This window comes from Tachysurus fulvidraco, chromosome 12, assembly GCF_022655615.1.
Source record: "Tachysurus fulvidraco isolate hzauxx_2018 chromosome 12, HZAU_PFXX_2.0, whole genome shotgun sequence".
Lineage (NCBI taxonomy): Eukaryota > Metazoa > Chordata > Actinopteri > Siluriformes > Bagridae > Tachysurus > Tachysurus fulvidraco.
The window spans coordinates 21,331,529-21,346,528 of record NC_062529.1 but is presented as its reverse complement, the minus strand read 5'-3'; the positions used below and the strand labels follow the sequence as shown (position 1 = coordinate 21,346,528).

Below are 15,000 nucleotides of genomic sequence, written 5' to 3'. Positions count from 1 at the left end.
GCCTGAAAGAATTCCTCTCTCTTTGCCCTTTGTGTGGGGGCCCACTTTCGGTGTGGAGGGGTCGGGAGTCGGAGAGAGGGAACGGAAGGAGGTTATGACCGTGCACTATTTTTTTTTTTTCGGTACCATTTTAGCAATACTCTGTTTTGTGAGAGCAGAACAGTGATAGCAACATTTTTTAACAGAATCATTAGCCCACGGTTTCTCTTTCTTTCGTTCTTTCTTGTCTTATTTTAATTGTACATGCAGCCTTCATATTCTGCACTCTCATTTTAATTTAACTGAGGATTTATTATTAACCACTAATTAATTAGCCGCCAAAATTTCCTCAGCAGTCAGCAGTTAGCCACGACTTCCTGTCGTAAAGAACGCAAACGTGAACCGTTTTTAAACGTTCGGCTTCTTACTACAGATATTCAGATATACAGATATATCTTGCATCCTGAGCCCACACCCATTCTCTTAACGGGTGCCAATAATTCTGTTAAATCTGTTCTCCAATCGACTTAGGTTATGATCGCTATAAACAGTCTCACCAGTCTCATGTTCTCCTCCCTATCTCTAAGATGATGAGACAGAAAAATGTGTTCGTGTTACCTGAGGCTCAGCTTCAGAGGACACGCCCACGTAGAGTCGTGTATGTATCTGAACATCTGAGTCCTACTGTATGGCACACAACACTGCAAACACTCCAGAGCTTCTAAGTCACGTTCTCCTGGATACGAGGAAGAGGGAAGCGTGATGAAGAGCGGTGACGAGGATCAGCTAATCACTGCATTTTACAAACGATCTTCCGAAACCGTCTGTGGTTCAACGCAGATCGGTTTTTGTACGGACATCAAGTTTACTAAACAGACTCTGAACAAAGCGAACTGTGAACTGTGACACCAACACCACCAGCACCATCACCACAACCACCACCATCACCACTACTATCACATTCACCATCACTATCACCAACACCACCATCACCACTACTATCACATTCACCAACACCATCACCAACACCACCATCACCACTACTATCACATTCACCAACACCATCACTATCACCAACACCACCATCACCACTACTATCACATTCACCATCACTATCACCAACACCACCATCACTATCACCAACACCACCATCACCACTACTATCACATTCACCATCACTATCACCAACACCATCACTATCACCAACACCACCATCACCACTACTATCACATTCACCATCACTATCACCAACACCACCATCACTATCACCAACACCACTGCTACCACCATCACTATCACCAACACCACTGCTACCACCATCACTATCACCAACACCACTGCTACCACCATCACTATCACCAACACCACTGCTACCACCATCACTATCACCAACACCACTGCTACCACCATCACTATCACCAACACCACTGCTACCACCATCACTATCACCAACACCACTGCTACCACCATCACTATCACCAACACCACTGCTACCACCAACACTATCACCAACACCACTGCTACCACCATCACTATCACCAACACCACTGCTACCACCATCACTATCACCAACACCACTGCTACCACCATCACTATCACCAACACCACTGCTACCACCATCACTATCACCAACACCACTGCTACCACCATCACTATCACCAACACCACTGCTACCACCAACACTATCACCAACACCACTGCTACCACCAACACTATCACCAACACCACTGCTACCACCATCACTATCACCAACACCACTGCTACCACCATCACTATCACCAACACCACTGCTACCACCATCACTATCACCAACACCACTGCTACCACCAACACTATCACCAACACCACTGCTACCTCCATCACTACTATCACACTCACCAACACCACCATCATCACTACCACCAACACCACCATTTATTTTCTAATTTGTTTGTTTTTATATTTAATATAGCTTTGTATCGGTATCCCATTGTTATTCCACTGGAATAAAACGATTCTACTGGAATCAATATAGAATGGGAATAGAATGGCAAAACAGAATTTAAATGAGTATGATAGATAGATAGATAGATAGATAGATAGATAGATAGATAGATAGATAGATAGATAGATAGATAGATAGATAGATAGATAGATAGATAGAATGAAATATCATTCGAGAGCATTATTTAAAATATAAATGTGACACTACATGATATATAAATCTCAGGAAATGGCATTTACACACACACACACACACACACACAAACAGACACACACAAACACAGACACACACACACACACACAGACACACACACACACAGACACACACACAAACACACACAGACACACAAACACACACACACAAACACACACACAGACACACACACTCACACACACACACAAACACACACACTTACACACACACACACAGACGCACACACAAACACACACAAACACACAAACACACACAAACACACACACACACACACACACATACAAACACACGTGTGTATTTCTTCACCTTAAAGCATCTAAGATATCTGATATTAGACATCTACAATCCATAGTATATCTATTTGCACAAACCTGCACATAGTTAAAGAACGAGATTTTCTCATTTTTCTAGTCAGTAAACGTTCTAGTCTGTTTTTCTGTCTGAGAGAAAGACCTCCAAGTGGAATGGTGAATGTAAACTGACATTTGGAGGCACATCGGGAGGCTAAATGGCGGGTTGATGCACCGATAAAGATATTATATTCCATTCTGTGAGATGAGAGCGACGGAAAATGACATTTTGTGCGTGCGTGTGTGTGTGTGTGTGTGTGTGTGTGTGTGTGTGTGTGTGTGTGTGTGTGTGTGTGTGTGTGTGTGTGTGTGTGTTCGACCACCTACTCGTAATGAGAACATCTAAACTCCTATTTTGGACATGAAGAGCATCGTTCTCGCTTTCTAAAAGGTGACACCTTCCTCTCTCCACACCTCCCTTGCCCTGGCTTCTAAAACGGAAGAGATAAAATCCATCAGAGAGAGAGAGAGAGAGAACGAGGGAAGGGAGGGTTAAAGAGAACAAAGAGGACAGATTTTTCCCCCCAAAAGTTTGATACTCATTTTATCCAGGCTTCCTTTAAACTTCAAACAGCTCTTTCTCGCGCTCTCTCGCTCTCTCTTGCTCTCTCTTGCTCTCTCTTGCTCTCTCTCGCTCTCTCTCGCTCTCTCTTGCTCTCTCTTTCTTTCGTTCTATCCCCAAAGCTTCACTATCATACATTGCCGTGTGGAGATTCATTTCTTTTTCCTCTGCCTGCTTTTTTCCCCCTGAAGGACCTGCATTTCGTGGCCCGGGACCGCGGCGAGCTCGTGTTGGCCAACGTGGCCCGACGGAAGGCTGAGGAGCTGGATGCAGAAGGTGAGAATGTTGTTCCAGTGCACAGTTCAGAAAGCAGCAGTACTTCTCTAACACTCTGCTCCATCGCTAATCACAGTAACAGATACAGTGGTGTGAAAAAGTGTTGGCCCCCTTCCTGATTTGTTTTGTCACACTTTAATCTTTCAGATCATCAAACAAATGTAAATATTAGTCAGAGATAACACAAGTAAACACAACATGCAGTAAACCTACATGCCCCTGTGTGAAAAAGTGTTTGCCCCCATGTTAAAACATAACTGTAGTTTATCACACCTGAGTTCATTTTGGGAAAATACTTTTTGGGAAAAGATTTTTGGGAAAATACTTTGTGGTCTGACGAGACAAATGTTGAACTTTTTGAAGGTGTGTGTCTCATTACATCTGGTGTAAACGTAACACCGCATTACAGAAAACGAACATCATACCAACAGTAAAATATGGTGGTGGTAGTGTGATGGTCTGGGGCTGTTTTGCTGCTTCAGGTCCTGGAAGAATTGCTGTGATAAATGGAACCATGAATTCTGCTGTCTACCATAAAATCCTTACAACAATTCTGTAAACATGAGTGGACCAGAATTCCTCCACAACCTCAGCTGTAACAGACTCATTGTAAGTTATCGCAAACACTTGATTGCGGCTCTCGATGCTAAGGGCGACCCAACCAGTTATTAGTTTTAGGGGGCAAACACTTTTTCACACAGGGACATGTAGGTTTGAATTTAGTTTTCCCTTAATAATAAAAACTTTCATATAAAAACTGCATGTTGTGTTTATTTGTGTTATCTCTGACTAATATAGAAATTTGTTTGATGATCTGAAATGCTAAAGTGTGAAAAATGTTAAAAAAAAAATAAATCAGGAAGGGCGCCAACACTTTTTCACAAGACTGTACAGTACATCCTGTAATAAAACCCTCTTTGTACCAGCTGCTTTATTTTTCTTTGTCTAATGGCTTGTGATATAAAACTGCTGTGACGAATGTGTGGGCTGTTTTACATTCACCAAGACCGATGTACTATTATTTATTTATTTTTTACATTATGAATTGCAAGAAGGGGGACACGGTGGCTTAGTGGTTAGCACGTGCGCCTCACACCTCCAGGGTCAAGGGTTCGATTCCTGCCTCCGCCTTGTGTGTGTGGAGTTTGCATGTTCTCCCTGTGCCTCGGGGGTTTCCTCTGGGTACTCCGGTTTCCTCCCTCGGTCCAAAGACATGCATGGTAGGTTGATTGGCATCTCTGTAAAATTGTCTGTAGTGTGTGTGTGTGTGAGTGAATGAGAGTGTGTGTGCCCTGCAATGGGTTGGCACTCCATCCAGAGTGTATCCTGCCTTGATGCCCGATGACGCCTGAGATAGGCACAGGCTCCCCGTGACCCGAGAAGTTCGGATAAAGCGGTAGAAAATGAGTGAGAGTGAGTGTGAGTGTGATTGTGTGAGTGAATGAGAGAGTGTGTGTGAGTGAATGAGAGTGTGTGTGTGAGTGAATGAGAGTGTGTGTGTGCCCTGTGATGGGTTGGCACTCCGTCCAGGGTGTATCCTGCCTCGATGCCCGATGACGCCTGAGATAGGCACAGGCTCCCCGTGACCCGAGAAGTTCGGATAAGCGGTAGAGAATGAATGAATGAATGAATGAATTGCAAGAAATATCATATTTTCTTTCCCAGACATCGATGCCCACGAGTTCATCCCAGAAATCCTGTGTCCATGTGCGTTTACTCGCTTCTGCAGACTACATTAATGTTCTCAGTGCACATGTCAGGTTTGGATGGAAAGACGCCGTGACATACCGGTGCTGTTGTGTTGACATCGTTATCAAATCGTCGTCTTTTCAGCCGCTGCTCGGTAACATTGGAGTAACCGTAGACAATCAACTGTGTCTTCTCTTCAACATCACAAGGGTTCTGATGTCCGTTTTTATCCCCACAGTTTGCTCAGGTTTTCGTTCAGTCTCTTGTCACATTAAGACTGGACAACTGCAGCTCTATTTGTCAGGTCTTCCTCTAAAGCCAATTCGTCCTCTGCAAATGATCCAAAATGCAGCTGTGTGTCTTTTTTTTTTTTTTTTTTTTTTTTTTAATATCTACACTTCACCCCACTGGCTGAATGCATCAGATTCACAACATGGATGCTGGCCTACAAAGCCAAAAATAGACCAGCTCCATCTTACCTCAAAGCTCTGATCAGTCCTCGCACTGCACCTCGCAAACCTCGGCTACCGTTTTTCTGTCCGCCGCTGACCACCGGAGCCCCCGGGAATCAGCACTCGTTCGTTTGGATCGTGGTGATGAATTGTCAGGGTTAACGAGGGGAAACGACACGAGGGACATGACCACGTAGACATGACCTTGACCCTGTGATAAACTGTTAATATGTCTGCGTTTTTTTAGGCTTTCTTTTTCCTTCCAGGAGGAAAAGAAGGTGAAAAAGAAGGAGGAGAAGGAAACGGCTGCATTATTATCAGTATTAGACGAGGTGCGGGTTAAAAAGCGTACTGATGAGACTAGGGAGGTGTTTAACTTCACAAACGGAGGTCACTACCTCAGGGTGCGTGTGTCTGCGCATGTGTGTGTGTGTGTGTGCGCGTGTGTATATGTGTGCGCGTGTGTGTGTGTGTGTGTTCACACCCCATACACACACTCATAAGCCTCTTAATTATGTCCTTGATGATTTCTTTGCTCCCTCGAGCAGGCCTGAGGTGCTTAAGAGCATCAGAGAGAGAGAGAGAGAGAGAGAGAGAGAGAGACAGGGAGAGAGAGAGAGAGAGAGAGAGACTGAGAACGAGAACGTGAGTGATTTGGAGCACTTTACAGGTGTTAATAGTTAAAATGTTTTAATATTCTGCTGCCTGAATGCTTGATGGTGATTTTATTTTCTTCTCTGAAGGTCACATCAAGGCCTCGTCATTTCCACAGAGCTTGAAGTAACGAGTCAAACAGCATTGTAAAAAAAAAAAAAACACCCTGGCTTACTATAATGTACCGGCTCTTGTTCTGGTGTATTAATGAAAGACTATAAGAATTACGTTTGTCATTGATCTCCTCATGGTGATGTTTTCTCATCACTGATATTTAGCTCGGTTTTGTATCGCTGATCCCAAATGGCTTCCTGTTCACCGTGTGGGACGTCAGAGCTCAGATTTAATCGAGTGCTTGTTCTGTCCGGTCCCCAAACACGCTAGCAGGCTAATGTTCCTCATACGAGTGATCGTTCTGTTTAACTCGCGTTATTTTCTAGACAATTCATTCTTAACAATTCATTTCTCTACAGCCAGCCCTCTAATTTTGATTGGTCCAGCAGAGTTACAGGGGTGTGTACAGTATAATTAGTGTAACTGCACTGGGGTGCTTCATGTCACCATGTAATATTCCATAACCGTCACTACAGTAGTGTTAGTGACACATTCATGGCATGTATTACTATTGGTTTCTATATAAAAGCTTGTCAGAGGAAGATGGGATAAAAAGAAGGGAGGCTAATTGTAGCTGAAGCAGCTTTTTACTGAAATGTTTAATATGAGCAAACCAGCCAGCTAGCTGATGGGTTATTGTGTGAGTGTGTGTGTGTGTGTGTGTGTGTGTGTGTGTGTGTGTGTGTGTGTGTGTGTGTGTGTGTGTGTGTGTGTGTGTGTGTGTGTGTGTGTGTGAGTGAGTGTGTGTGTGTGTGTGTGTGTGTGTGTGTGTGTGTGTGTGTGTGTGTGTGTGTGTGTGTGTGTGTGTGACTGAGTGAAAGAGTGAATGAGTATGTGAGTGAGTGTGTATGTTTGTGTGTGAGTGTGAGCGCATGTTCGTAAGAGTGTGTGAGTGCGTGCCAGTAAGTCTGTGTGTGCGTGTGTGTGTCAGTGTGCGTGTGTGTGTCAGTGTGCGTGTGTGTCAGTGTGCGTCAGTGTGTGTCAGTGCGTGTGTGTGTCAGTGTGCGTGTGTGCGTCAGTGTGCGTCAGTGTGCGTGTGTGTGTCAGTGTGCGTGTGTGTGTCAGTGTGTGTGTGTCAGTGTTAGTCAGTGTGCGTCAGTGTGCGTGTGTGTGTCAGTGTGCGTGTGTGTGTCAGTGTTAGTCGGTGTGCGTCAGTGTGTGTCAGTGTGCGTCAGTGTGCGTCAGTGTGCGTGTGTGTGTCAGTGTGCGTGTGTGTGTCAGTGTGGGTGTGTGTGTCAGTGTGTGTGTCAGTGTGGGTGTGTGTGTCAGTGTGTGTGTCAGTGTGCGTGTGTGTGTCAGTGTGTGTGTCAGTGTGGTTTTACTGGGTGTCGGTGTGTGTGTCAGTGTTCGTGTGTGTGTCAGTGTGTGTCAGTGTGCGAGTGTGTGTCAATGGGCGTGTGTGTGTCAGTGTGCGTGTGTGTGTCAGTGTGCGTGTGTGTGTCAGTGTGGTTTTACTGGGTGTCGGTGTGTGTGTCAGTGTTCGTGTGTGTGTCAGTGTGGTTTTACTGGGTGTCGGTGTGTGTGTCGGTGTGTGTGTCAGTGTGCGTGTGTGTGTCAGTGTGTGTCAGTGTGCGAGTGTGTGTCAGTGTGCGTGTGTGTGTCAGTGTGCGTGTGTGTGTCAGTGTGCGTGTGTGTGTCAGTGTGCGTGTGTGTGTCAGTGTGGTTTTACTGGGTGTCGGTGTGTGTCAGTGTGCGTGTGTGTGTCAGTGTGGTTTTACTGGGTGTCGGTGTGTGTCAGTGTGCGTGTGTGTGTCAGTGTGGTTTTACTGGGTGTCGGTGTGTGTCAGTGTGCGTGTGTGTGTCAGTGTGGTTTTACTGGGTGTCGGTGTGTGTGTCAGTGTGCGTGTGTGTGTCAGTGTGGTTTTACTGGGTGTCGGTGTGTGTGTCAGTGTGCGTGTGTGTCAGTGTGGTTTTACTGGGTGTGCGTGTGTGTGTCAGTGTGCGTGTGTGTGTCAGTGTGCGTGTGTGTGTCAGTGTGGTTTTACTGGGTGTGTGTGTGTGTGTCAGTGTGGTTTTACTGGGTGTGTGTGTGTGTCAGTGTGGTTTTACTGGGTGTGGGTGTGTGTGTCAGTGTGGTTTTACTGGGTGTGGGTGTGTGTGTCAGTGTGGTTTTACTGGGTGTGGGTGTGTGTGTCAGTGTGGTTTTACTGGGTGTGTGTGTGTGTCAGTGTGGTTTTACTGGGTGTGGGTGTGTGTGTCAGTGTGCGTGTGTGTGTCAGTGTGCGTGTGTGTGTCAGTGTGGTTTTACTGGGTGTGGGTGTGTGTGTCAGTGTGGTTTTACTGGGTGTGTGTGTGTGTGTCAGTGTGGTTTTACTGGGTGTGGGTGTGTGTGTCAGTGTGGTTTTACTGGGTGTGGGTGTGTGTGTCAGTGTGGTTTTACTGGGTGTGGGTGTGTGTGTCAGTGTGGTTTTACTGGGTGTGCGTGTGTGTGTCAGTGTGGTTTTACTGGGTGTGGGTGTGTGTGTCAGTGTGGTTTTACTGGGTGTGGGTGTGTGTGTCAGTGTGGTTTTACTGGGTGTGGGTGTGTGTGTCAGTGTGGTTTTACTGGGTGTGGGTGTGTGTGTCAGTGTGGTTTTACTGGGTGTGGGTGTGTGTGTCAGTGTGGTTTTACTGGGTGTGGGTGTGTGTGTCAGTGTGGTTTTACTGGGTGTGGGTGTGTGTGTCAGTGTGGTTTTACTGGGTGTGTGTGTGTGTGTCAGTGTGGTTTTACTGGGTGTGGGTGTGTGTGTCAGTGTGGTTTTACTGGGTGTGGGCTTGGCTGTGATTAGTTACTGAACTCACCGTGCAGCTTTGGGCGTCAGCCCCGTTATTAGATCAGATCATATTCATCTTTACTGTCAGTAGTGATGTACAGACACATGTACAGATACTGTCTCTCTCCTCAGCATGTGGGTCTGCTCTCTCAGTATTATGTGTGTGTGTGTGTTCTTGTTTCAGCTGAGCCCAAGCCACAGAAGGATGTGAGTGTCACCCCCGTTAGCACACACACGGAATGGACCAACCCAAGTAAAGCACACAGGAACACGAGGTAGGTGTGTGTGTGTGTGTGTGTGTGTGTGTGTGTGTGTGTGTGTGTGTGTGTGTGTGTGTGTGTGTGTGTATTAGCTTTTTTGTCCTATTCCGTATACATTTCCTTGTGAACTCCTCAGTGCAGCTTTCTGTCTTACTCTCGGTGTAACGTGAGCGTGTGTGAGAGCGCTTGTGTGAGAGTGCGTGTGAGAGCGTGTGAGAGTGAGCACGTGAGTGAGCGTGTGTGAGAGCGTGTGTGAGAGCGTGTGAGAGTGAGCACATGAGTGAGCGTGTGTGAGAGCGAGCACGTGATTGAGCGTGTGTGAGAGCGTGTGTGAGAGTGCGTGTGAGAGAGCACGTGAGTGAGCGTGTGTGAGAACGTGAGAGCGCATGTGAGAGTGAGCACGTGATTGAGCGTGTGTGAGAGTGCTTGTGTGAGAGCGTGTGAGAGTGAGCACGTGAGTGTGCGTGTGTGAGAGCGTGTGTGTGAGAGTGCGTGTGAGAGCGTGTGAGAGTGAGCACGTGAGTGAGCGTGTGTGAGAGCGTGTGTGTGAGAGTGCGTGTGAGAGCGTGTGAGAGTGAGCACGTGAGTGAGCGTGTGTGAGAGCGCTTGTGTGAGAGTGCGTGTGAGAGCGTGTGAGAGCGTGTGAGAGTGAGCACGTGAGTGAGCGCGTGTGAGAGCGTGTGTGAGAGCGTGTGAGAGTGAGCACGTGAGTGAGCGTGTGTGAGAGCGTGTGTGAGAGCGCGTGTGAGAGCGCGTGTGAGAGCGTGTGAGAGTGAGCACGTGAGTAAGCGTGTGTGAGAGCGCTTGTGTGAGAGCGTGTGTGAGAGCGTGTGAGAGTGAGCACGTGAGTGAGCGTGTGTGAGAGCGCTTGTGTGAGAGCACGTGAGTGAGAGTGTGTGAGAGTGAGCGCATGAGAGTGCGTGTGTGAGAGCACATGAGTGAGAGTGTGTGAGAGTGAGCGCATGAGAGTGCGTGTGTGAGAGCACATGAGTGAGAGTGTGTGAGAGTGAGCGCATGAGAGTGCGTGTGTGAGAGCACATGAGTGAGAGTGTGAGAGTGAGCACATGAGAGTGCGTGTGTGAGAGCACGTGAGTGAGAGTGTGAGAGTGAGCGCATGAGAGTGCGTGTGTGAGAGCACGTGAGTGAGAGTAAGCACATGAGAGTGCGTGTGTGAGAGCACGTGAGTGAGAGTGTGAGAGTGAGCGCATGAGAGTGCGTGTGTGAGAGCACGAGAATGTGATTGAGCGCATGCGAGTGCGTGTGTGAGAGCACGTGAGTGAGAGTGAGTGCATGAGAGTGCGTGTGTGAGAGCACATGAGTGAGAGTGTGAGTGAGCGCATGAGAGTGCGTGTGTGAGAGCACGTGAGTGAGAGTGAGAGCGTGAGCGAGCGTGAGAGTGAGCGTGTGTGAGAGTGAGCTTGTGAGAGTGAGAGCGTGAGCGAGCGTGAGTGAGTGTGTGAGAGAGTGAGCTCGTGAGAGTGAGAGCGTGAGCGAGCGTGAGTGAGTGTGTGAGAGAGTGAGCACGCGTGTGTGAGAGTGAGCGTGTGAGAGAGTGAGCACGCGTGTGTGAGAGTGAGCATGTGAGAGAGTGAGCATGTGTGTGTGAGAGTGAGCGTGTGAGAGAGTGAGCACACGTGTGTGAGAGTGAGAGTGAGAGCGTGAGCGAGCGTGAGAGTGAGCGTGTGAGAGAGTGAGCATGCGTGTGTGAGAGTGAGCGTGTGAGAGAGTGAGCACGCGTGTGTGAGAGTGAGCACGCGTGTGTGAGAGTGAGCGTGTGAGAGAGTGAGCACGCGTGTGTGAGAGTGAGCGTGTGAGAGAGTGAGCTCGTGAGAGTGAGAGCGTGAGAGTGAGCGTGTGAGAGCGTGAGCGAGCGTGAGAGTGAGCGTGTGAGAGAGTGAGCACGCGTGTGTGAGAGTGAGCGTGTGAGAGAGTGAGCTCGTGAGAGTGAGAGCGTGAGCGAGCGTGAGAGTGAGCGTGTGAGAGAGTGAGCATGCGTGTGTGAGAGTGAGCGTGTGAGAGAGTGAGCACGCGTGTGTGAGAGTGAGCGTGTGAGAGAGTGAGCACGCGTGTGTGAGAGTGAGCGTGTGTGAGAGTGAGCGTGTGTGAGAGTGAGCGTGTGTGAGAGTGAGCGTGTGAGAGAGTGAGCACGCGTGTGTGAGAGTGAGCGTGTGAGAGAGTGAGCACGCGTGTGTGAGAGTGAGCGTGTGTGAGAGTGAGCGTGTGTGAGAGTGAGCGTGTGTGAGAGTGAGCGTGTGTGAGAGTGAGCGTGTGAGAGAGTGAGCTTGCGTGTGTGAGAGTGAGCGTGTGAGAGAGTGAGCACGCGTGTGTGAGAGTGAGCGTGTGAGAGAGTGCGCACATGAGAGTGAGCGTGTGTGAGAGTGCGCACATGAGAGTGAGCGTGTGAGAGAGTGAGCACGCGTGTGTGAGAGTGAGCGTGTGAGAGAGTGCGCACATGAGAGTGAGCGTGTGTGAGAGTGCGCACATGAGAGTGAGCGTGTGTGAGAGTGCGCACATGAGAGTGAGCGTGTGTGAGAGTGCGCACATGAGAGTGAGCGTGTGTGAGAGTGCGCACATGAGAGTGAGCGTGTGAGAGAGTGAGCACGCGTGTGTGAGAGTGAGCGTGTGTGAGAGTGCGCACATGAGAGTGAGCGTGTGTGAGAGTGCGCACGTGAGAGTGAGCATGTGTGAGACTGAGCACGTGTGTGTGAGAGCACGTGTGTGAGAGAAAGCGGCTCATCAGAGCATTTCATTAGCAGAAGCCTCTTTTGGTTTTTCAGTCAAACTTCAAGACGTTTTAATTGAATATTCTTTGAATTTCTGTATTTGTCTTTATTCTGATGTTTTCTTAAAAAATAAAATAGCAGGAATCTCTTGTGCCATTTATTAACTATAGTTTCTATTATTTTACCTTTTTTTAATCATTAATTTTTTACTTGATCCTACAACACAGTACACTACAGTAGTTATTGTCAGCTGCACCGTGTTCCTTGGGGCTTTTTGGTAAAGGCTAGCCTGCCGTGTCCTCCTCCCGCTGTACACTTAGCTCACTCTTCTGGTACTGAGCCAAAAGGCTTTAAGCGAACATACATTTCCTCCCACATATGTAAAGCCCCCATCAGTGTTGTAACGTAACGGAGTAAAAATACTCCGTTACTGTACTTAAGTAGAAATGTCACGTATCTGTATTTTACTTCGCTATTTAAATTTATCTCAACTTTCACTTTTCCTCCACTACATTTCCTAGATAAAATGTACACTTTTACTCCGTTATATTTACACTAAGCGTCTTCGTTACTCGTTACTACAAAATAAAATCAGAAGAAATGTGTGTGACTGCAATAAGGGAGGTTTGGTGAATCACTGCTCCTAGATTGTATTACGCACGTCTGCGCGCGCTACGGAGAAGCACAGGTACGCGCAGCGTGCACGCGCGGTCAGAGCTGGAGGCGTTTATCTATAACGGCGACAACCAAAAGCAGTGAAATGTCACTATTCTTATTACTAGAGTTGATAGCACAAACAAAATATTAATGCAATATCAATAACAAATAAAAATAACATTTATTGATTTGGTCTTCGTCTTGTGAATATTAGTTTATTAATGACTGCATTCATTGGACACACAGTTTGTAGAGAATACACACATACATGAACTGATCTGATTCAAGACTGACCATTACATCATGCATAAAAATTTGGCATCCACTTTTGCCATTTAATAACACCATAACTTTTGGCTTCCTATGTAGTCATATAATATATAATATAAAACTCTTCTTGTTTTAAATTCTCACTGAGAGCTAAAACCCCCTAGAGATGAAACCCTAGAACCGCCCCTGCTCTTATACCTACAGAAAATCACTGAAATTTTACTTTTTACTTCAAATACTTAAGTACATTAAATATCAGAAAATGACTTTTGATACTTAAGTACAGTAAAAATCAGATACTTTAAGACTTTTACTTGAGTAATATCCTAAAAGGTGACTTTCACTTCTACCGAAGTCTTTTTCTAGTGCGATTCTTTTACTCAAGTATTGCTTTCTAGTACTTTATACAACACTGGCCACCACGGCTTAAACTTACACATCGGCCGGAATCTAAAGGGAAAGACGTTTACTGATCGGCCGACAGGATGGCAAACCGATTAAACATCGATCGGGGGGCTGCTGACTGAATGGGAGGAGAAAGTCAGAGGGATTTCAGGAAACTACTCAAAGTCATTGAGGTCATTTGGCAGACCCCTTTATCTAAAGCAACTTACATTTATCTCATTATACAATGAGCAGATGAGGGTTAAGAGCCTCGCTCAAGGGTCCAGCAATGGCAGCTTGGCGGCGCTGGGATTTAAAGTGGCGACCATCCGATCAGCGCTCCTACTGTACGTCTTAAACACTCAGCTAGCGACTGATCTTTGACTTATCACTTCAGTGCTACGTTTAGAAAATCTAAAGTTAATACATGGGGCAGTGGCTTGGTGGATTGAACGTTTGCCTTCACACCTCCAGGGTCGAGGATTCCCAGCGTTCGGTCCTCGATTCCCACCTGCACCGTGTGTGTGGAGTTTACATGCTAACTTCCTGTGCCTGAGGGTTTCCTCTGGATAAGACATGTGTTGTAGTGCTGAGCTCTAAATTGTCCATAGTGTGTGAATGCTTGTGTGTTCAGTTGTGTCCTGCAATAGACTGCCATCCTGTACAGGGTCTACCCTGCCTTGTGCCCTGAGTCTCCTGGGATCGAATCCAGGTTGCTCATGCCCCAGGAGGATAAGTGGTGTAGAGGATGGATGGATGGATGATAGAAGTTAATACACCGATCATCCATATGCCAAAGAAACGTCATTAGCATTCTGAACAAAGCGCTTTATAAACCAGTCTCTCTATCTTTCCGTCCTCCTCTCTAGAGTCGACTCCAAGGGAAAGATGGACAAGGAGATGGAAGAAGACTTCTCTGAGACACCGATAAATCCTGCCATCTTGTCCTGGACTCAAACAGGTGTGTGTGATTTTACGTGTTCATGTTGCATTGTCTGAGTAACGTATCTGTACGTACGTCCTGGCGTGTGCACGTATGCTGTAGCCTTATGCTTGTGATCTCCTGCCTTACTTGCACTGATGCACTTCCATTGTAGCCATTAATCACCCAAGGGAACGTTCTGAATAGCATTTCAGCCCCTACGTTCACTTTTCCTAAAATTTGTTCGACTCGGCTGCCTTTTCTCAAGTACAATTGTAGTTAACTATTCATCCCAGAACTCCAATGTTTTATTCTTTTCAGGTCTGCATAATAACTCTACTTTTCTTCCCCAAATACATATTTATCGGACAGTGCCGACTGCAGGCTATTACACACATTTGCATCAGCTTTTTAAATGCCAGCATAATCTCGGATGTTAATTACGGAGGCGAGTATCGTTTAACACAAAGCTACAGAACTGTTCCTCTGTATCTGAACAACACACACACACACGAGCGTACGATGAACGAACGCGTGCTCCGCGTTTATACGTCGTATATTATGGCATCAGATTAGCTCGTTAGCGTCCTGTACGTAATGCGAGATTAAACTTCTCAGACCGGTTCGACTTAACATCACTGAACGTACGACAGATTTGGCAGGAAGGAACAGAAGATAAAAGGGAAATGATTTATAATCATAACACAAACTATTCCTCTCTGTTAAGCTTCCTGTAATATTAAATTGGATTGAAGGTA

The 15,000-nt window shown here is 46.6% G+C and overlaps 1 protein-coding gene across 5 annotated transcripts in view; it reads left to right on the top strand.

The window, feature by feature from the left end:
* Positions 1–15,000, top strand: part of LOC113640495 (WD repeat containing planar cell polarity effector) — a 95,841-nt gene that overhangs the window by 78,690 nt on the left and 2,151 nt on the right. For 4 of the 5 annotated variants that reach the window (XM_047821391.1, XM_047821390.1, XM_027142976.2 and 1 more), the window contains 3 exons: positions 3,280–3,364; positions 9,211–9,301; positions 14,190–14,281. In XM_047821391.1, the coding sequence (XP_047677347.1) occupies positions 3,280–3,364; positions 9,211–9,301; positions 14,190–14,281 (268 nt within the window). Of the gene's footprint in view, positions 1–3,279; positions 3,365–9,210; positions 9,302–14,189; positions 14,282–15,000 lie in introns of those variants that run through there. The other variant, XR_007144500.1, reaches the window with a different exon arrangement.